Source organism: Coregonus lavaretus (genome assembly GCF_964263955.1).
Source record: "Coregonus lavaretus genome assembly, chromosome: 4".
NCBI classification, from domain to species: domain Eukaryota; kingdom Metazoa; phylum Chordata; class Actinopteri; order Salmoniformes; family Salmonidae; genus Coregonus; species Coregonus lavaretus.
The window spans coordinates 11,372,662-11,396,260 of record NC_139991.1 but is presented as its reverse complement, the minus strand read 5'-3'; the positions used below and the strand labels follow the sequence as shown (position 1 = coordinate 11,396,260).

The following is a 23,599-nucleotide window of genomic DNA, read 5'->3' as shown; positions in this document are numbered from 1 at the left end:
CGTTACCTGAGGTCTCAGCCACATGCCCCTTGCACTGACTTCTAGATTGCTCCAGGAGTGGGGGGTGAGATCTGTCTGTTGGTCGGTCTATCTGTCTGTCCATTTGTTACAACCTAGGTACATGTTATACTTTTAAAGCTAATGCTAGACTGTAGTTTTGGGAAAAGTGGTTGTATGCTAATATTAGCGTGAGAAAGACTAGCAGGTTTTTTTGAGGGCTTACCAATGTGTAACTTGGATGGCACCAATGAGTTGCAAATATTTGCAGAAGGGCTGACAAATATTGAGGTATGGATACCCAGCAGGGACTGTGTAATTGCATACGCAAGCAGAAGTATATGTTAAGTGCCTGTGTTTCACCACATAAGGTCTTTCCGTCCAGAACTTTATCCACAAATCTGAGTCACTGCTTCCTGACACTCCCTGCGGGCAGCCGCCCCACCTGTGTATCCAGAGGTGGGAAAGGGCTTTTGGACAAGTGCCTGGTCACTGCATCGCAGTGCTAGCTGTGCCACTAGAGATCCTGGTTCGAATCCAGGCTCTGTCGTAGCCGGCCACGACCGGGAGACCCATGGGGCGGTGCACAAATGGTCCAGGGTAGGGGCGGGAATGGCCGGCAGGGATGTAGTTCAGTTGGTAGAGCATGGCGTTTGCAACGCCAGGGTTGTGGGTTCGATTCCCACTGGGGGCCAGTATGAAAAAAAAATAAAAATGTATGCACTCACTAACTGCAAGTCGCTCTGGATAAGAGCATCTGTTAAAAAATAAATAAATAAAGATATTCAAACAGAAATGTGCTTGACATCAACACAACTAAAAACACTTATTTTGGAAGTTTTTTTGTTGTTGTCAGCATCATAACATCACACCAAATGTACAGTACGTAGTTACCACACTTTGTTTAGTTATGGTTACATATTGTTTTGTCTGCTTGGTTACAATAAAGACATAGACTAACACCCAGGTTTGTCTGGCTCTCAGTGACACGCAATGTACGCTGACAATCTCCTCCCAGAAAGGGATCCCCACTCCCCCCATGTAGTTCTAACCACAGACCTATGGGTTCTAACTGTAAAATGAAAAGTTCTGTGTGCAAAATATCAAAATATGTGGAGAGAGGGGCACATTGCTGATCAGGGTTTTCACTTAGAAAATGTTGTATTAGGCTGAATTTATACTCCCCTAGACATACTCAGTAGAGGCTTTGTGACATCACCATGCACCACACAGAGGGCTAGGTTCAGAGATTTGGTGCATGCCTTAGGTTAAAGCTTTAAGTACTGGTGTCTTGCTACCATGGGCGGCTTGTTCAATAGGGCGATATGGGCGACGCACTGCCAAACGGGAAAAGGAAGTGATTTTTTTTCTAATCAATTATATCACGGCAACAGCAGTTATCAGTGTTCACGTCTGATCTGCCAGCCACTAAATGTCAAATCAGGCTAAAGTCGTGCTTCAAATGGCCCCGCCCGTTTTTTGGGCGATTTCAGTCAGGTTGAAAATCGCCCAGAAGTCTCTCATAGCCTGTCATGTAAAATCTATTTTTTTCACATTTCAAAGCTTTCAATACATTCTCTATGGGTGTCTGTGGGCATGCACTTACGCGCTTTCGTCATACGTGACGTAACGTTGAACGTAACTAAGACAATGGCGGCTAGCAGCGTCTATGTTTCGACCTGCAGTGTGGCGTTATTTTATGTTTTTAATTTGTAGACTTAGTTTACAAACATTCTGCAAACATTCTGCTTTGGACTGATCTTCGGTTTTGGACTGATCTTGTTGATCGTGTACATACCCGCTACGAACGGACTAAATAATGAAAACGCTGCAGGCAGCTGTAATCCCAATACAGCTGGGAGACTTGGCTGGATGACAGAGTCCCGGACAGAGAAGTGGAGCCGGCCGGCTTCACCCTGGTCAGAGCGGACCGCGATCCTGGTAAGAGAGCGACTCTGTACCCCGACATTGAACTGCTTTCTGTGTCATTGAACCTTACTATTGTTGATAAAACAAGTTTACTGGAGAACGGAGACCAAGTAGAGACTTTTGGACAAGGTGGATAATTGTATAATATAAGGCAGTTTATTCAGAGGTAAAGATATCTGGAATCGCGTGCACGGACCCGTTCGTCAAACTCGTAGGGAGTTTATCAGAAGAGCCCCTAAACATTGTGTGCTGACATTTTATACAATAAAATGAAGTAGGTTGAATCTAGTAGTTCTGATCTTCTGATTGGTCCTGATGAGTTGGGCGAGGTCACCTCCAGGCTAGTGTCACTGTTGCATTGGCTCTGAGTCGGGTTCTCTGTCTTCAGATGTTCAGCCTAAGAGAAGAGGATTTGTGTGTGTGTGTGTGTGTGTTTGTTATCAGTGTGTGTGTGTGTGTGTGTGTGTGTTTGTTATCAGTGATGATGTGTGTGTGTGTGTTAATCAGTGATGATGTGTGTGTGTGTGTGTGTGTGTGTGTGTGTGTGTGGGTGTGTGTGTGTGTGTCCTCAGGGCAAGAACTCGTGAGTTGGAAGAACTGAGAGACCTATGGCGTGGGTGTTATCCTTAGCCACCTGCTGACAAGGCTGACAAGATAGGACTCTTGTTCATTATATTGAATACAAAGGCCCAACACAAAATGGGTCATGCACAAGATTTTAGTCAGACCAAGCTATAACATTATATATTTACTACGACAGTACATTCAACCAAAAGCTAATATAACAAAGGCATCAGAGATTATTTATAATCTGTCACAGAAACTGGAATCCATCTCCCCAGATCAGTCAATAAATGCTTCTGGTATTGACTTATATGCTGCCCCTGTCTTCATGTTGTTGCTGGACATATCTTTTTTAAAATGTGTGTAGGTCACCTAAATCATCAGAAAAATTGCCCCTCCTGAGAATTTTTTCAGGAGCCGCCACTGCTTGCTACGGTGAACGTTTGTTGGAGTATAAACCCAGCCTTAGCTAGACGTCATCTTCACTGGTATGGGCTTTGCATTTCCCCCTTGGACTAAATAGCCTTGTCACAAATATGGACTGAGACATTTACAAATCAGGAAGGAGGAAGTTATGGTAATTTTTGGTAGGTATTGTTTGATGCATATATATTTCCTTCTTTTAAATGGAGTTGGGGATTATAAATCATTCACATATCTATAGTTTATGGTTTAAAGAAATAAATACTTATCGCTCTGACGTTGCATCTTTACTTTTTCTGGGATTTTGCATCTTTGGGACCTTGTCTAAGTTACCAATGTTGTTTTTGACTTGAATAAGTCTAAAATAACATATACAGAGACATAAAAAACATTGAATCCCATGCAGTTATGTATGTACAGTCGTGGTCAAAAGTTTTGAGAGTAATACAAATACTAATTTTCACAAAGTCTGATGCCTCAGTTTTGATGATGGCAATTTGCATATACTCCAGAATTTCATGAAGAGTGATCAGATGAATTGCAATTAATTGCAAAATCCCTCTTTGCCATGAAAATGAACTTAATTCCAAAAAAACATTTCCACTGCATTTCAGCCCTGCCACAAAAGGACCAGCTGTCATCATGTCAGTGATTCTCTCGTTAACACAGGTGAGAGCGTTGATGAGGACAAGGCTGGAGATCACTCTGTCATTCTGATTGAGTTAGAATAACAGACTGGAAGCTTTAAAAGGAGGGTGGTGCTTGAAATCATTGTTCTTCCTCTGTTAACCATGGTCACCTGCAAGGAAACACGTGCCATCATCATTGCTTTGCACAAAAAGGGCTTCACAGGCAAGGATATTGCTGCTAGTAAGATTGCACCTAAATCAACAATTTATCGGATCATCAAGAACTTCAAGGAGAGAGGTTCAATTGTTGTGAAGAAGGTGTCAGGGCACCCAAGAAAGTCCAGCAAGCGCCAGGACCGTCTCCTAATGTTGATTCAGCTGCGGGATCAGGGAACCACCAGTGCAGAGCTTGCTCAGGAATGGCAGCAGGCAGGTGAGAGTGCATCTGCATGCACAGTGAGGCAAATACTTTTGGAGGATGGCCTGGTGTCAAGAAGGGCAGCAAAGAAGCCACTTCTCTCCAGGAAAAACATCAGGGACAGACTGATATTCTGCAAAAGGTACAGGGATTGGACTGCTGAGGACTGGGGTAAAGTCATTTTCTCTGATAAATCCCCTTTCCGATTGTTTGGGGCATCCGGAAAACACCTTGTCCGGAGAAGACAAGGTGAGCGCTACCATCAGTCCTGTGTCATGCCAACAGTAAAGCATCCTGAGACCATTCATGTGTGGTGTTGCTTCTCAGCCGAGGGAGTGTGCTCACTCACAATTTTTCCTAAGAACACAGCCATGAATAAAGAATGGTACCAACACATCCTCCGAGAGCAACTTCTCCCAACCATCCAAGAACAGTTTGGTGATGACCAATGCCTTTTCCAGCATGATGAAGCACCTTGCCATAAGGCAAAAGTGATAACTAAGTGGCTCGGGGAACAAAACATCGACATTTTGGGTCCATGGCCAGGAAACTCCCCAGACCTTAATCCCATTGAGAACTTGTGGTCGATCCTCAAGAGGGGGGTGGACAAACAAAAACCCACAAATTCTGACAAACTCCAAGCATTGAGTATGCAAGAATGGGCTGCCGTCAGTCAGGATGTGGCCCAGAAGTTAATTGACAGCATGCCAGGGCGGATTGCAGAGGTCTTGAAAAAGAAGGGTCAACACTGCAAATATTGACTCTTTGCATAAACTTAATGTAATTGTCAATAAAAGCCTTTGACACTTATGGAATGCTTGTAATTATACTTCAGACATAAATATCTCATAACACTGAAGCAGCGAACTTTGTGAAGACCAATACTTGTTGTCATTCTCAAAACTGTACACTCCCCATATTTATTTGGACAGTGAAGCTAAAAGATTTAGCCGTATACTCCAGCATTTTGGATTTGAGATAAAATGTTTTATATGAGGCGACAGTACAGAATGTCACCATTTATCACCACTATAAGTGAATTTATCCAAATTCTTACGACACCTTCAAATGGGGGGACTAGATACAGAAAGTGCTTTCATTTCTAAACGGTAAAACAGATACAATATGTATGAAAATACCCTCAAATAAAAGGTGACATTCTACTGTCGCCTCATTTAAAACATTTCATCTCAGGTCCAAAATGCTGGAGTCTAGAGGCAAACTAAACACTTTAGCTTCACTGTCCAAATACATACGAACAAAGTGGGGTGTATGTATAGGAGGATTGATTGCAGGTTTGATTGAATAGCTAAGTCCCTGTGAGACTGCCAAAGTGATACACCTTTGCGCTGCACTTGATAAATTGTTGTTCTGATATCACTCATGCCTAAATGTAAGGCCTGCTGACCTCTCAGGGAGGTCCCTCATCTAATGATTAGTTTCAAATGATCATTCTATGATCATTCTATCAAATCAATGACATCAAATACAGCTTTCTTTCTTTTTAAATGGGCGTATATTCATGAGTGCCGGGATCCAGATCCTGTTTTTGAAAGCGTAATGCTGACTAATTTGGCAGTGCAACCATTATTATGACCAGCCTACATATAAGTATAAGGAGTGGCAGTGAATGAAGTGGGAATTTTTCAGGTGATTAATGAACTGTGGGATGATTAGATTGCCACACCTTTAATCCTTAGCCTACAATTTCCGCTTGCCCACAGAAATCGAATTAACATAATAAAAAAATACCCATCAAAATCCTTTTAAGTGAAGAGCTTAGGGCTTCAGTGCAGAGTCCCAATTTATCTTGTCTTATATGGCTAGATGGGCTGACATTTCTTCCTGTTGGTTAAATTTATTTTTTAAAATATAATTTAAAGATGAATTGAAAGCTACAATACAGTACATACAGCAAGACATAAAGCAAGATAGGCTTTATTAAAGGGGAAGTTCAGGATTTTACAACTTGTTGTTAGTTGATTCCTCATCCTAAAAGTAGTCTGTGGGCCAGGAGAAACTGTAATTCGTTCTCTAGACAGCCATTATAAATGTGAGCTAACTTTAGCCACTGGTATCTAAACATCTATGGAAGTTATGGGGGCATGTGCGCAGTTGTCAAAATGTCAAGTTCAAATAAACTGAAATAAACTTCATATTTGGTTTGATGTTACTAAAAGGTGAATAATTCATTTTTTTAAACATGCACATGTCAAGGACGTCACTCTGCTTGATTAGCGAATGCCACTTCCTCCTAATTTGGCTCACACCGAGGCTCAAACCCAGGACCTCTGCCTTGCTATCATGCGTGACTGCCCTCCTATTTGACCGAGGTCTGGTATTTTTGTTGCTTCCTCTGACCCAACTACCTTTGATGTATGCTATATGTACAATACTGGATATCTGTACCAATGACCCAAAATGATTATTAAGTTCATTATTGACCATAGGGATATACGGTATAGAGCTCTCTGGTTGCTGTGTCCAGGTGTGAATGTCCCTTTGGTGTCTATTCTAGTGTGTAGTCTCCATAGCATAGCTCTGTGGGCAAATTCCTGAAACCAATTATTTTGCAACATGTTATGGGAAATTATGCATTATTCTTATTGTGGCGTTAAACATGAATACTGGTATAATATACAAACTGATTTATTTGGTAACACTTTACTTTAAGGTAGGCTACACATATAAGCCACTTATTTGTAGTTTATACAGTGGGGAGAACAAGTATTTGATACACTGCCGATTTTGCAGGTTTTCCTACTTACAAAGCATGTAGAGGTCTGTAATTTTTATCATAGGTACACTTCAACTGTGAGAGACGGAATCAAAAACATTTTTTTGCCAGAAAATCACATTGTATGATTTTTAAGTAATTAATTTGCATTTTATTGCATGACATAAGTATTTGATCACCTACCAACCAGTAAGAATTCCGGCTCTTACAGACCTGTTCATTTTTCTTTAAGAAACCCTGCTGTTCTCCACTCATTACCTGTATTAACTGCACCTGTTTGAACTCGTTACCTGTATAAAAGACACCCGTCCACACACTCAATCAAACAGACTCCAACCTCTCCACAATGGCCAAGACCAGAGAGCTGTGTAAGGACATCAGGGATAACATTGTAGACCTGCACAATGCTGGGATGGGCTACAGGACAATAGGCAAGCAGCTTGGTGAGAAGGCAACAACTGTTGGCACAATTATTAGAAAATTGAAGAAGTTCAAGATGACGGTCAATCACCCTCGGTCTGGGGCTCCATGCAAGATCTCACCTCGTGGGGCATCAATGATCATGAGGAAGGTGAGGGATCAGCCCAGAACTACACGGCAGGACCTGGTCAATGACCCGAAGAGAGCTGGGACCACAGTCTCAAAGAAAACCATTAGTAACACACTACGCCGTCATGGATTAAAATCCTGCACCGCACGCAAGGTCCCCCTGCTCAAGCCAGCGCATGTCCAGGCCCGTCTGAAGTTTGCAAATGACCATCTGGATGATCCAAAGGAGGAATGGGAGAAGGTCATGTGGTCTGATGAGACAAAATAGAGCTTTTTGGTCTAAACTCCACTCGCCGTGTTTGGAGGAAGAAGAAGGATGAGTACAACCCCAAGAACACCATCCCAACCGTGAAGCATGTAGGTGGAAACATCATTCTTTTTGGATGCTTTTCTGCAAAGGGGACAGGACGACTGCACCGTATTGAGGGGAGGATGGATGGGGCCATGTATCGCAAGATCTTGGCCAACAACCTCCTTCCCTCAGTAAGAGCATTGAAGATGGGTCGTGGCTGGGTCTTCCAGCATGACAACGACCCGAAACACACAGCCAGGGCAACTAAGGATTGGCTCTGTAAGAAGCATCTCAAGGTCCTGGAGTGGCCTAGCCAGTCTCCAGACCTGAACCCAATAGAAAATCTTTGGAGGGAGCTGGAAGTCCGTATTGCCCAGCAACAGCCCCGAAACCTGAAGGATCTGGAGAAGGTCTGTATGGAGGAGTGGGCCAAAGTCCCTGCTGCAATGTGTGCAAACCTGGTCAAGACCTACAGGAAACTTATGATCTCTGTAATTGCAAACAAAGGTTTCTGTACCAAATATTATGTTCTGCTTTTCTGATGTATCAAATACTTATGTCATGCAATAAAATGCAAATTAATTACTTAAAAATCATACAATGTGATTTTCCAGATTTTTGTTTTAAATTCCGTCTCTCACAGTTGAAGTGTACCTATGATAAAAATTACAGACCTCTACATGCTTTGTAAGTAGGAAAACCTGCAAAATCGGCAGTGTATCAAATACTTGTTCTCCCCACTGTAAGTGTGTATATAAGTAGCTAAAAGGCCTTTATTGTGTCTTATTAGCCATATATTAGGGCTTGTTTAAGTGTTTTCCTATTCAAACATTATAAGTCATGTGTTAGCCATAATAAAGACATTATTATTATTATTACACAAGAAACATGCTCTTAGTAGCTGTCTCAATGTGTAACTAATAAAGACAGTGTGTTATTTGCAGAAATAGCAGCAAGTGCTAATACATAGTTGCCTTTCATATTTAAAAATACTTGCAGAGATTTTGTCCAGAAATGACATCATTGGAGACATCAAATACATATGGAGAGCATCATTATCCAACTTCACATGGAGAACTCAGTTGGTAGAGCATGGCGCTTGCAACGCCAGGGTTGTGGGTTCGATTCCCACGGGGGGCCAGTATGAAAAATGTATGCATTCACTGAAACTGTAAGTCGCTCTGGATAAGAGCGTCTGCTAAATGACTCAAATGTAAATGTAAAATGTACTAGTAGCAAGTGATAATACATGGTGTTCATTCTAATTTAAAGATACTATGGAAAGAAGTTTAGTTGCTAATTGTTATTAGCTACATATGTACTGTACATGCTTATGAACTACACATTAGTGGCTAATATGTGTACCTAAATATAAAATGTTAACATTTATTTACTTTCAAGGATATAACTGTATGTTTAAATCACAAGATGGTATCAATATCCTTAATAGCCTTGTCAAAGACTATCAATCTTTCTAACCCTTGTGTGAAATTAATGAATAGCTCAGTGACAATTGCATTTTCTAATCTCAAGTCAAGTAATGCTTTTCAACAGGAACACAGCTTTCAACAATACATTATATTATTCACAGTTTTAATTATAAAATAGTTTGACTACCCTGTTTGCAAGCTTTTAAATTATATCAAACTCAACTGTTTGTCTTTTCCAGTGACGAAGACATGGATGTCTCATTGTAGGGTGGGGTATGCAAAATGGGTCAACTGTGAGCACCTACAGTGGGGAAAAAAAGTATTTAGTCAGCCACCAATTGTGCAAGTTCTCCCACTTAAAAAGATGAGAGAGGCCTGTAATTTTCATCATAGGTACACGTCAACTATGACAGACAAATTGAGAAAAAAAAATCCAGAAAATCACATTGTAGGATTTTTTATTTATTTATTTGCAAATTATGGTGGAAAATAAGTATTTGGTCACCTACAAACAAGCAAGATTTCTGGCTCTCACAGACCTGTAACTTCTTCTTTAAGAGGCTCCTCTGTCCTCCACTCGTTACCTGTATTAATGGCACCTGTTTGAACTTGTTATCAGTATAAAAGACACCTGTCCACAACCTCAAACAGTCACACTCCAAACTCCACTATGGCCAAGACCAAAGAGCTGTCAAAGGACACCAGAAACAAAATTGTAGACCTGCACCATGCTGGGAAGACTGAATCTGCAATAGGTAAGCAGCTTGGTTTGAAGAAATCAACTGTGGGAGCAATTATTAGGAAATGGAAGACATACAAGACCACTGATAATCTCCCTCGATCTGGGGCTCCACGCAAGATCTCACCCCGTGGGGTCAAAATGATCACAAGAACGGTGAGCAAAAATCCCAGAACCACACGGGGTGACCTAGTGAATGACCTGCAGAGAGCTGGGACCAAAGTAACAAAGCCTACCATCAGTAACACACTACGCCGCCAGGGACTCAAATCCTGCAGTGCCAGACGTGTCCCCCTGCTTAAGCCAGTACATGTCCAGGCCTGTCTGAAGTTTGCTAGAGTGCATTTGGATGATCCAGAAGAGGATTGGGAGAATGTCATATGGTCAGATGAAACCAAAATAGAACTTTTTGGTAAAAACTCAACTCGTCGTGTTTGGAGGACAAAGAATGCTGAGTTGCATCCAAAGAATACCATACCTACTGTGAAGCATGGGGGTGGAAACATCATGCTTTGGGGCTGTTTTTCTGCAAAGGGACCAGGACGACTGATCCGTGTAAAGGAAAGATTGAATGGGGCCATGTATCGTGAGATTTTGAGTGAAAACCTCCTTCCATCAGCAAGGGCATTGAAGATGAAACGTGGCTGGGTCTTTCAGCATGACAATGATCCCAAATACACCACCCGGGCAACGAAGGAGTGGCTTCGTAAGAAGCATTTCAAGGTGCTGGAGTGGCGTAGCCAGTCTCCAGATCTCAACCCCATAGAAAATCTTTGGAGGGAGTTGAAAGTCCGTGTTGCCCAGCGACAGCCCCAAAACATCACTGCTCTAGAGGAGATCTGCATGGAGGAATGGGCCAAAATACCAGCAACAGTGTGGGAAAACCTTGTGAAGACTTACAGAAAACGTTGTGTCATTGCCAACAAAGGGTATATAATAAAGTATTGAGAAACTTTTGTTATTGACCAAATACTTATTTTCCACCATAATTTGCAAATAAATTCATTAAAAATCCTACAATGTGATTTTCTGGAAAAAGAATTCTCATTTTGTCTGTAATAGTTGACGTGAACCTATGATGAAAATTACAGGCCTCTCTCATCTTTTTAAGTGGGAGAACTTGCACAATTAGTGGCTGACTAAATACTTTTTTCCCCCACTGTATATCTCCTAAATATTTTGGCATTCAGGTCCAAAAATGTGTTTCTGACTACTTCTATGATGGGCAAACATGTATAGACATTTTTGTTCATGTTAGAAGGGGTGCAGTCAAAAAGTTATTGACATCAAATGGAACGACCCTTCTACAAGAATAGTGATATAAGGACATGAGATGGTGGAGCAACATTCCACAGCACCACATAATCACATTGTGCATTACAACAATACTAATGGCATTTTGAAAACGTTTTGTGTTAATAAATCAGTTCATTAGTAATGTAACCAAGGTTTTTCCTTCATATCGAGTCATGAGCAATATTGCCGTTGTGTGTAAAAACTTTTTGTGATAAGAGAAACAATACGAAATTGTAGCCTCAGTGTAAGGACAAATAGAGTGAATCAGTAATCACTCTTGTCATAGGAACACACCTGCAGCGTGTTATGTTGGTCTATTGAATGAGTCATAAGAAGATAAACCAAACAAATAAACACAAACACTTTATGACCTGTTTTGGTGTTTATTCAGTCCATTTACAGTATTTTTTATAAATAAATAAAATAAATCCAATAGATAATTAATGTAATAATAATGGTTATGGTCATTGTCAATGACAGTGTCTCCTGAATGATGGGTCAGGGCTATATCCTCCTGGGTTGTGGCTCATCTTAAGACTAGGTTGACAGATACATTTGGTTTATTTTGTTGGTCACGATAAATATTGGAACTTGGTCACAAGGTAAACAAATCTAGGAACCACTTGTTCATTACAACTTTTTCTCTGCAATTAGAAAATTGGGTTTAAATCTCTCATACTGGTATGAGAGGGCCATGAAATCCTTGGGACGAAGCCAACCCTTCTGCCACACCTTCACGTCCAGAAGAACCTTCCCTTCACTCAGGTAGTATAAAGCCAAGATCCAAGCTGAGTACCTTTCTCATACCACCTGTGTTCACTACCCAGAGGATCACCATGGGGACAACACAGACACCCACATGGGTATTAATATGGATGGCACTGGCGATTGGTTTAACTGCCTCTCAAAGTGGTAGGTAGAATCCATGATTTTGTTTTACATGAAACCTTGTACTTTAGTGTTGACAGGGCTAAACTGTATGTTACTGTATGTCATAGCGCTCTCACAATAGCTCCAATGTTTATCTAATTGGACAGCCTAACAATGAGGGAAAATTTGACAAAGCTCAGTCCTGCCTTTATGTGCCTTTAAGCATGAGTTATGGTTGATGAATAGGTAAATGTAGGATTGGCAAGAGAACTACATAACAGAGCCTGAAATACACAGGATTCCACAATGATTTACAGTAAAAGCTTCATGCAACTTATTAACATACATTTTGATTTCAGAGGATACATTAAAGGCCACAGTTAACATCATCCCCTCAATGTCAAGGATACCTGAGATTGCAGGTAAGCTTCATAATACATGTGCTATACAGATGTGTAAGCCCTGAGGATGATGACAGTGATTAACACTGCAGCCTTACATATCCACAGACAATGGTGAAAGGACAATAACCATGATGGAGACAGTCATAGCAAGTAGTGCAACAGGTTTTGTGGATTAGCTGTTGTCGCAAAGCAAGAAGTAGCCTAGCTAATTCATTTATTGTTCAAGTTCATAAACTTGATAGAGATTAGATGTACTTTGAAAGTCTTGGTTTTTTAGTTCATAAGTACTCGTTACACAATTTAAACATGGTGAGTGAGTGAGGACAATCTAGCAATCAACCAATGGACTCCTAGTTAAAAGCAAATCTAGATCCTACGAGGGACAAAAATGGGAAATATATCTGCTCCCTGTAGTCTACTCATTTCTTTCTCTGTATCTAAAGATAAAACCTGCTGAATTGTATTCTATCATAGCTGAATTGGTTGTCGTTTTCCCCAGGAGTGAGTCCTATACATAATGGCCAGGTCTGCAGTACATGGGGTAACTACCACTTCAAGACCTTTGACGGAGACATCTTTCAGCTCCCCTCCACCTGCAACTATGTTGTGACCTCACTGTGCCATAGCAGTTATGAGGCTTTCAACATCCAGATGAGGAGGCAGGTGGTGGACAACCAGCCCACCATTAGCAAGATCACCATGAAAGTGGATGGTGTAGTGGTGGAGCTATCCAAGGGTGTTGTTGTTGTTAATGGGAAGAAGTAAGTTCCTCCAGAATGTGTCATGTAGCTGTATTTCTCAATCAGTGCTCAGTGCTCAAGTAGTTGGATGTCATATTGGTCTCCCAGTGGCTTTGACTTAAAAGATGAGACCCCACCTTGTACTGTGTAACTATGCTCAAGCACACATTTACAGTGATAGAGATGAGAATGTTGTTTTAAAACTACCAATTAAAATGTCATAAAATGATGTCAATTGAGCTAATTGAAAATGGGTTGATCTAAGTTCTAGTTGAATCTAATGCTTTGTCTTCCTCTTCCTCCAGTGCCACCTTACCATTCAGCCAGTCTGGTGTTCTCATTGAAGAGACTCCCTCCTACATCAAGATCAAAGCAAAACTGGGATTGGTAGCCATATGGAACCAGGAGGATTCCTTCTTGGTAGTACAACAATATTATATATTATATGAATATTTCTGTTGTGGATGTCAGAGCTAGGTTTTTGCAGTGTGGTCAATGTCTGCATTTGATGGCCTGTGCTGTGGTGGGCACTTGGAATGACTATGGGCACTTGGAATGACTGTTTTAACAGCAGTTTACATCATCTTAACAACAGTTAAGGTAGTCCTAATCTGTAGTAATTTTAAGGAATAGGTTGTATCTGCTGTTAATGTTAGTTTTGTTAGAGTCATTAGCCGTTTTTGTCGAGTGTTGTGCGGTTATGGAGGTAATCTGTCGCCCTAAAACTTCTAATGATCTGCTATTTCAGGTGGAGATGGACATCAAATTCAGAAACAAGACCTGTGGTCTATGTGGAGATTTTAATGGAGTTCAGCAATTTGATGAGTTCTATAGACATGGTACATTTCACTGACGCTATCAACATATCAACCTTAGCCTATTATTTGGAATACAGTTGACATTCAACAATAACTGGGTTTATTTTTATGCCAAAGGAATGAAATTGTCCCCTGTCGACTTCGGAATCATCTGGAAATTGGATGGTCCAACTGAAAGATGTACTGAAAACACACTGCCTTCAAATCAGAAATGCCCCAATGTGGTAGGTTAATCTTCATGGCTTATGATAAAAATTGGGTTATTGGTAAGGCTGCTGTGTACTCAACAACATGTACAGTGGGGTCCAAAACTATTGACTCCCTTGATAAAGATGAGCAAAAATCACTGTATACTGCTACAGTATGTTGTATGCTCAATTTTTTTAAATTTTATTCTTTTATACTAATACAATTGCTCAGACATTTTTTTTTTCTCCAAAAGGCAGGGTTTAAAATTCTTGATACCCCTGTTTTCAATACCTTTCAATACCTCACCTTGCGAGGATAACAGCACTGAGCTTTTTTCTAAAATGTTTTGTGAGTTGGAGAACACATTGTGAGGGATTTTAGACCATTCCTCCATACAGAATCCTTCCAAATCCTTGATATCCTTTGTCTGTGCTTATGTACTGCCCTCTTCAATTCAAACCACAGATTTTCAATAGGTGTCAAGTTCAGGTACTGAGATGGCCAATGCAAAATGTTGATTTTGAGGCCAATTAAGTATTTATTTGTGGCTTTTGATGTGTGCATAGGGTTATTGTCTTGGTGGAAGATCAAAATATCCCCATAACATTAATAATCCACCCCCCAATCCAAGTGCCAATGCCATTTAGTTCACTGGCCATTCACACCAGTGGTGGGTTTGGCGTCGAAATGAGAATGCATGAGCAGAAAAGAACCCCATACTTACTGTAAAATATGGTGGTGTATCTTTGATGTTATGGAGTTATTTTGCTTCCACTGGACCTTTTTTGTGAAGGTCAACGGCATCATGAACTTTACCCAGTACCAGGACCTTTTAGCCAAAAACCTGGTTGCCTCTTCCAGGAAGCTGAAACTTGGCCACAAGTGGATCATCCAGCAAGACAATAACCCCAAGCACATATCAAAATCCACAAATAAATTATTTATTGGCCACAAAATCAACATTTTGCTATGGCCATCTCAGTCTCGGGATTTGAAACCCATTGAAATCCTGTGGTTTGAATTAAAGAGTACAGTCCATAAGCGCAGACGAAGGATATCAAGGATCTGGATGGATTCTGATGGAGGAATGGTCTAAGATCCCTCCTATTGTGTTCTCCAACTCATAAAACATTTTAGAAAAAGGCTTGTTGGCGTTATCCTCGCAAGGTGAGGTATTGAAATATATTGAAAACAGGGGACTCAATTATTTTGACCGCTACCTTTTTGAGATTGTTTTTTATTACTTGTTAAACAATATCTCTTTCTCTGAGCAATTGTATTAGTATAAAATAATGTATTTTCCCAATTTTCCTTTGCATTCAATATAGCTCAGTATTTGAATAATTTATTTCATACAGTCATTTCTGCTCATCTTTATCAAGGGTGTCAATCATTTTAGACTCCACTGTATATGTCCTAATTATAACATCTCTCTGTTTTTGTTTAATAGAAACCAGTTTGTGAGCAGTTGCTCTCCGGTCCTTCCTTCAGCAGCTGTAAGGACTTGTTGGCCATTGACTCATTTGTTGAGGCCTGTGTTTCTGACCTGTGCAACTGTGATAACAGCACCAAGTCCTTCTGCCTGTGCAACACCATCTCAGAGTACTCCCGCCAGTGTGTTCATGCAGGCGGGAAGCCCAAACAATGGAGGACTGAACAGTTCTGCTGTAAGCATGCCGTTACTCTATCAACATTCAAACCGCACATTGGTCAGTTGGTTGATAAAAATGTAACATACTAATATTTTGAAATAAACGTATCTTTGCAGATAAGACATGCCCCTTCAACATGGAGCACCAGGAGTGTGGAAACCCCTGTGTTGACACCTGCTCCAACCCTGAGAGAGGCCAGCTGTGTGAGGAACACTGCTCAGATGGCTGCTTTTGTCCTCCAGGTAGGCAGACATATTTAAATGTTCTCTGCATATCCTCTTCTACAAATGCATTGGGATGTAGCAGACTGTATACTGATATAATGCAAAACAACTGATCCCATATTGTTGACTGGACTATGTTGCCCTACAAAGGCAACTACAAATGTAGTCAAAACTCTTTGATATATTGTAATGGCCAGATACTGAATATTATCTGATTAATGTGTCATGTCGTTTCCTGACACAAGAACAATCCCGGTGATCAGAATATATCATGGAGTTTCAGAGATTGCTCTCTGTCTAGACAGAAAAAGACTTCAAAGTCAGATTTTGCAGTAAAAAGAAAAACGTAGTTACTGCGTTTTACCTTTGTAGGGAGGTATGTTGGGAGGCAGACACATAAGAAACACATGTATTGTCTCACCCAAAGGCACCGTTTTTGATGACGTTAACAAGAATGGTTGTATCGCCTTGAATCAATGCTCATGCCTCCACAATGGAAAAACCTACGCACCAGGAGAGTCTTTTTCAAGCACTTGTAAAGATTGGTAAGAAACCCAGGCTAAGAATTCTGACTTGAGTCTAAAAGTTATTCCAGGGGTGACAATTTGTAAGTTCCATTGAATAATTTATATTTTGCCCTTAGCTCCTGTGGTGGTGGTCAGTGGAAGTGTGCGGACAAGGACTGTCCTGGCACCTGCGCTGTGGAGGGAGGATCCCACATCAACACCTATGATGGAAAAGCCTACACCTTCCATGGGGACTGCTCTTATGTTCTGACCAAGGTCAATATGCAGTTTCCTCACCAAAGACCTGTGTGCATCAATCTCATTCACATAAAAAACATGTTAAAACTTCCCAACTTCTTTTGTAGTTATTATGTCTGTATTACATATTTTTCTCCAGCTTCTTTACTTTTATTCTGACAAATCCAGTTTTTATGATGACAATTAAAATCAAACTATATAGAACAGGGCTCTCCAACTTTATTCCTGGAGTGCTACTGTCCTGTAGGTTTTCACTCAAACCCTAATTTAGTGCACCTCATTCTAATAATTAGCTGGTTGATGAGCTGAATCAGGTTAGTTAGAACTGGGGATGGAGCAAAAACCTACAGGAGAGTAGCTCTCCAGGAACAGAGTTGGAGAGCCCTGATATAGAACAACACTATTAATCTTGCATCCATTTATTTATTTATGAAGAAATGTGGGTTCTTCATGTTTACTCTGTCTCTTGTTTTACACTGAGATATTCCTTTTTCAGAAAGATTCACAAGGATATTTCCTTTTATTGAGGCAAGTATTTTGTGACAACTTATTCATGTTATTTTTTCAGGACTGTGATGGGATGCAATTCACTGTACTGGGTGATGTGGTGCAGTGTGGGCTTTCTGACAGTGAGACTTGTCTAAAGGTTGTTACCCTGTCCCTCTCAGAAGGAGCCACTGTAAGTATTAATTGACTGACATGCTCTCAACCTTTGACTGCAGTGGAAGTTTATTTTCTCCAAATGTTGTTAAGTTTTAGGTTTGAATGTATTCTTTTAATATACTGAATAAACATATGGATACACAATGCCCCTCTATGCAGGTGATCAACATACAACCCAATGGAAAAGCCTTTGTAAATGGAATCTATTCTCAGCTGCCCTTTTCTGCTGGTAAGTTACAGTTGCACAATAAACATACAGTACTATCAATGTAGTCATGACTAGGCATACATGAAACTTGTGTCCTACAGTTAAAGCACATAATTGTATGGGGAATACATAAGGATAATTGGGAATGTCGTAATGGTGATGTAGCTATATCATTCAACACTGACACATATTTTACTTAACGTCATAATGCTCCATCTTCCCACTTTGTTCCTTATAGCTGGAGTAACCATTTTCAGAGCCTCCTCATTTTTCATCATTGTCCAGACCACCTTTGGCCTCCAGTTGGAAATCCAACTCTCACCAATCATGCAGGTCTATATTGCTGCAAGCACCGTTTGGAAGCAGAGAACTTGTGGTATGTCTCATCATCCGTTGACCAACCACCACATTCCACTGAGGTGTTCATGTTCTGGGAATGATTTATTTTCCCTGTATATAAATACATGTTCATCCTACAGGTCTTTGTGGAAACTTTAACAACAACCAAGGAGATGATTTCAAGGTCCTGAGTGGAGTGACTGAGGGCACAGCCATTAGTTTTGCAAACACCTGGAAAACACGAGCCAGCTGTCCAGACATCAAGAGTAGCTTTGAAAGCCCCTGCAGTTTAAGTCTTGACAATGGTAGCTGCATGTTTTAATACCTTTCCATGTCAGTTTTAAATGTTATGGAGAATGGTGCAAGTGTTTCTTAAAGTCAGCCTAACTATTTCCTCTGGTTTATTTTTTCTCTATTTCAGAGAAATATGCCCAGCACTGGTGCTCTCAGCTGGCTGATCCTAAAGGGTTGTTTGCTCCGTGCCATGCAGCGATAAGCCCAGACATGTACAAAGAAGTGAGACCCTTTCACCATACTATTCATTTCTGACAATTTCCTTAGCATAGCTAATACACAAATGCATGTAACATGTAATGCCAGCTATTATGGGGCAATTGAGAATTACGTTGCTTGCTGTTAAATATTGTTTATTTGCTAAGTATTTGTGCATATTATGCACACACAATTAACACAAACTATTGTACAGTATAGTATGGATGCTGTTCTGACTGTGGTTCTCTATTCAGAACTGCATGTACGACAGCTGTAACTGTGAGAAGAGTGAGGACTGCATGTGTGCTGCCGTGTCCTCTTATGTCCACGCTTGTGCTGCCGAGGGCATCCAGCTCAGCGGCTGGAGAGACACTATCTGCAGTAAGTGACAATACCACACCATAATACCTAAGAAGATGTGCAAATTGTGGGAGAATAAGATACAAATATTATAAATATTTACAACTAACACTAATTGTTGCCATTCCCAGCCAAATACTCCACCTCGTGCCCTAGCACCATGGTCTACGCCTACAGCATAAAAAGCAGTGATCGCTCCTGCCGCTGCTACAGCGACGCTGACTTTACCTGTTCAATCACTTTCGAGTCTGTGGATGGGTGTGTCTGTTCTGAGGGAACCTACCTGGATGATGAGGGCAAGTGTGTTCCACCAGCCAGCTGCCCTTGTTATTACAAGGGCTCAGTGGTGTCCCCTGGAGAGGTCATCAGCAAGGATGGAACCATGTGGTATGGACCGAGATATTTACCTACCTATACTCAAACTCTATATCAATGTATTTCACTACACAATGTAAAAAAAACACTGAACTGTTGCTCGGTTGCTTGCTTTTCTGCTAATATTTAGTGAACACCTTTTATTGTAAAGGCATATTTTTTCAAACTTTATGAACCAAGAGCCTTAGGCCTTGCTTTCCTGTAGTGAGTATAGGGACATTCAAGTACCATTAACATTATTTTATTTCAGCACCTGCAAGGAGGGCAAACTCCGCTGTATTGGAGATTCACCTGATCAGCCATGTAAGTCCATGTATATAAATTGTCAAAACAACTCACAATTTTGAGCTATTGTACTGTGACAGGCAACACTGCATTTGAATATAAGTCTGTTCTTTTAATGGCACTATGCCAAATCCTACATACATATATGGTGTGTGGTAATAGTATGCTATTGGCAACAGAACCAGGCTATGTGCATGTTGAAATATTATCTCTCCATCCTAGTACACACTTTACACAGCATATTGATTTTGTGAAAGACACAACAGAGTCATGATACATTAATTAACTTTATTTTCACAGCATGTGTTGCACCAATGGTTTTGTTCAACTGCTCCAATGCAAGCCCAGGAATAAGAGGGTTAGAGTGTCAGAAGAGCTGCAATATTCTGGATATGGCCTGTGTGAGTCCCCTATTCACCTTGTCTCCAGGCTATTACGCACAGTACATATAAACCTGTGTACAAAACATTAAGAACACCTTCCTAACATTGATATTAATACACAATCTGTCTCAAGGCTTAAAAATCTTTCTTTAACCTGTCTCCTCCTCTTCATCTACACTGATTGAAGTGGATTTAACAAGTGACATCAATAAGGGATCAATGCTTTCACCTGGTCAGTCCATATCATGGAAAGAGCATGTTCTTAATGTTTTGTACACCCAGTCATCTAATTCCCTTAGGATTGTGAATTAAAATCGAGTGTAAAATATAAACATTACGTTTTTATTTTATTGTTACAATTAACATAAAAAAAAAAAAAAAAAAAAAAAAATTGTATTTGTGTGTGAAAAAGATATAACAAAAAATTGGAAAGTGGTTGTCCCACTGGCTATCATAAGGTAAATGCACCAATTTGTAAGTCGCTCTGGATAAGAGCGTCTGCTAAATTACGTAAATGTAAATGTAAACATATAGTGAACCTCGTCTCCAGGCTATTGCACACAGCACATATAAGCTTGGTACATCAACGATTCAAATGTGGCCTTAATGGGAGTGACCATATAATTCTATGGGAGTGACTTTATTGAGTCAAGTATTTGTCATCATTTAATTTTAGCGAATCACACGACTGCGAGGCGTGGCTCTGTGCTTGTGTTGTGCTAGTGTATGGGGGAGGGCTAGGGGGATGTTGTTGTGGGAGATGATTGGTTGGTAGATTAAGCCAATTACGCCAACGCCTATATGCTTGGAGTTTCTCCCAGTCTTTCTGTATTGGATAATGGCTAACAAAGGCCCAGTTTGACCTTTCGGTCCACCAGACTCCTCACACATTTGGGCGGAACTTTCTGGAAACCAGATTAACATATAGTTAACACCATTTGTACACAGTAGATTTTCAAATCAATAATTTTTACTTTACAGATCAGCACAGAGTGCATATCAGGCTGTATGTGTCCCTCTGGACTGGTAGCCAATGGAAAAGGAGGATGCATCAAGCCAGACCTTTGTCCTTGTTCTCACAATGGAGCTACTTACCAACCAGGAGACAGCATCAAGGTCGACTGCAATACCTGGTAAGCTCATCTTGCCTTAGTTGGGGTTTTAAACCAATTAAGACTTCAGTCTGATATATCTGTTTTTGCCACTTTCAGCACATGTAAAGACAGAAAATGGCAGTGCACAACAAACCTGTGTCATGGAACCTGTGCCATTTATGGAGATGGACACTACATTACTTTTGATGGGAAACGATTCACTTTCGAAGGAGACTGTGAATACACTCTTACAAAGGTATGCTTGCAGGGTAACTTGATAGTCTAACTGATCAACACCAATATTATAATACTTTTTTTATTGGTCAAGTATTAATACATGCTGACCAATAAGGGTTTGTGTTTACTTTTTTAAGGTATGTACTGTAGGCGTTTCTGGGGAGTTTGAAAAGCAACATTTGAAACTGGACATTATCTACTGTTGCTTTGTGGAAGCTGCTATAGTATTCCCAACAAGCTGAAACTTTTCACTATTCCAATGATTGACTTACTGCATGTGTGGTTGGAGATAATGTACCATCCACCAAAATACTGTGTTGGCTGTTGTTAAATGTATGACTGAAATTGAGTCTACCTTAAACAGGACTACTGTGGTAACAACAATGCCAACGGCAGCTTCAGAGTCATCACTGAGAACGTCCCTTGTGGAACAACAGGCACCACCTGCTCCAAGGCCATCAAGCTCTTCCTGGGGGTAACTAGATTCCTGCTTCCTGCCTGGCACATACCATTACTGAAGCCAAGACTACTACTATTCATTCATTCATACATACAGTACATACATACATACTATAAAGCATACTAAACAGAATACATAAATCAAAGCTTCATGAGGCAAAGATATAGCATAAATTATAACATAAGGAGTAATTAGATGAATTAATATCTTAATAACTATACACTCAAACTATTTTTTAAATCTCTTTCAGAACAATGAATTAATCCTGACAGAAGGAAACTACCAAGTTGTTGAGAGAAATTCAGGGGAGGCGGTTCCCTACCAGATTCGCACAATGGGCATCTACCTTGTGATTGAAGCAAATAATGGTTTGATTCTCATGTGGGACAGGAAAACAAGCATGTTCATCAAACTTAACCCACAGTTCAAGGTACATTTGAACTTTGATTGAATGACATATTAGATTTGTAAATATGTTTCTAGTATTCCATCAAATGATATTCACAAGTCTGTTATGACTCCTTTTATCACTCAACTGAATCTAATGCTATGTCCTATTCAGGGACATGTCTGTGGTCTGTGTGGAAACTATGATGGCAACGCAAACAATGACTTCACCACCAGGAGCCAGGCAGTTGTTGTCAAGCCTCTAGACTTTGGAAACAGCTGGAAAGTCTCTGCAAGCTGCCCCGATGCAAAGACCAAAAGGAGCCCCTGTATTGCCAACCCTTACAGGCAGTCTTGGTCACAGAAACAGTGCAGCATCATACAGAGCAACGTTTTCACAGACTGCCATTCTAAAGTAAGTTAAGACTTTAGTTGTTCACTGAATGTTTTGGAATTTGATATGATCATGTCGACTAAATTCTGTTTTCCAATTAGGTGGACCCCTCTCCTTTCTACGATGCTTGTGTGACAGACTCATGTGCTTGTGACAGTGGTGGAGACTGTGAGTGTTTCTGTACCGCTGTGGCAGCTTATGCAGAGGCCTGTAATGAGGCTGGAGCCTGCATAGCCTGGAGAAGCCCACAAATCTGCCGTGAGTCTCTAAATGTTCAACTCATTTAAGTGCTGACATAAAAATAGACTTAATCCAGTCAGTTTAAACCGAATTGAAGATAATACTTACAGAGAGCTTTTGTCCACCACATACAGCACTGTTCTGTGATTACTACAACCCCCCTGGAGAATGTGAGTGGCACTACAAGGCATGTGGAGCTCAGTGTATGAAGACCTGCAGGAATCCCTCCGGGAGCTGCTCCACTCAGATACCACCTCTTGAAGGTACAGTAGACATTCATTTAGGATCTATTTTGGGAAACAACAATTTTCCATAACAAATCAAATCAAATGTTATTTGTCATATGCGCCGAATACAACACTGTGAAATGCTTACTTACAAGCCCTTAATCAAGAAATAGAGTTAAGAAAATATTTGCTAATTAAGCTAAAGTAAAAAAAAAAAAAAAAAAGTAACACGTCAAGATTGCATAACAATAACAAGGCTATATACAGGGGGTACCGGTACCGAGTCAATGTGTGGGGGTACAGGTTAGTCTAGGTAATTTTAACCACTGTAGGTAGGGGTAAATAGTCCGGGTGGCCATTTGATTAATTGTTCAGCAGTGTTATGGCTTGGGGGTAGAAGCTGTTAAGGAGCCTTTTGGACCTAGACTTGGCGCTCCGGTACCGCTTGCCATGCAGTAGCAGAGAGAACAGTCTATGACTTGGGTGGCTGGAGTCTTTGACAATTGTATGGGCATTCCTCTGACACCACCTAGTATATAGGTCCTGGATGGCAGGAAGCCTGGCCCCAGTGATGTATTGGGCCTTACGCACTACCCTCTGTAGGGGATGCCGAGCAGTTGCCAAACCAGGCTGTGATGCAACCGGTCAGGATGCTCTCTATGGTGCAGCTGTATAACTTTTTGAGGATCTGGGGACCCATGCCAAATCTTTTCCGTCTCCTGAGAGGGAAAAGGTGTTGTCGTGCCCTCTTCACGACTGTCTTGGTGTGTTTGGACCATGATAGTTTGTTG

At 40.7% G+C, this 23,599-nt stretch overlaps 1 protein-coding gene across 1 annotated transcript in view; it reads left to right on the top strand.

Annotated features, from left to right (window-relative positions):
- Window positions 1-23,599, top strand: part of LOC311128574 (mucin-5B-like) — a gene marked incomplete at both ends in the record, with an annotated part of 86,530 nt that overhangs the window by 60,552 nt on the left and 2,379 nt on the right. The window contains 16 exons of the mRNA XM_084160760.1: window positions 12,777-13,038; window positions 13,323-13,404; window positions 15,475-15,691; window positions 15,793-15,918; window positions 16,273-16,276; window positions 16,544-16,682; window positions 17,233-17,343; window positions 17,487-17,556; window positions 18,296-18,390; window positions 18,621-18,747; window positions 18,858-19,087; window positions 21,465-21,575; window positions 21,811-21,990; window positions 22,123-22,362; window positions 22,443-22,599; window positions 22,716-22,844. Of these exons, the coding sequence (XP_084016886.1) occupies window positions 12,777-13,038; window positions 13,323-13,404; window positions 15,475-15,691; window positions 15,793-15,918; window positions 16,273-16,276; window positions 16,544-16,682; window positions 17,233-17,343; window positions 17,487-17,556; window positions 18,296-18,390; window positions 18,621-18,747; window positions 18,858-19,087; window positions 21,465-21,575; window positions 21,811-21,990; window positions 22,123-22,362; window positions 22,443-22,599; window positions 22,716-22,844 (2,280 nt within the window). The remainder of the gene's footprint in view (window positions 1-12,776; window positions 13,039-13,322; window positions 13,405-15,474; window positions 15,692-15,792; window positions 15,919-16,272; window positions 16,277-16,543; window positions 16,683-17,232; window positions 17,344-17,486; window positions 17,557-18,295; window positions 18,391-18,620; window positions 18,748-18,857; window positions 19,088-21,464; window positions 21,576-21,810; window positions 21,991-22,122; window positions 22,363-22,442; window positions 22,600-22,715; window positions 22,845-23,599) is intronic.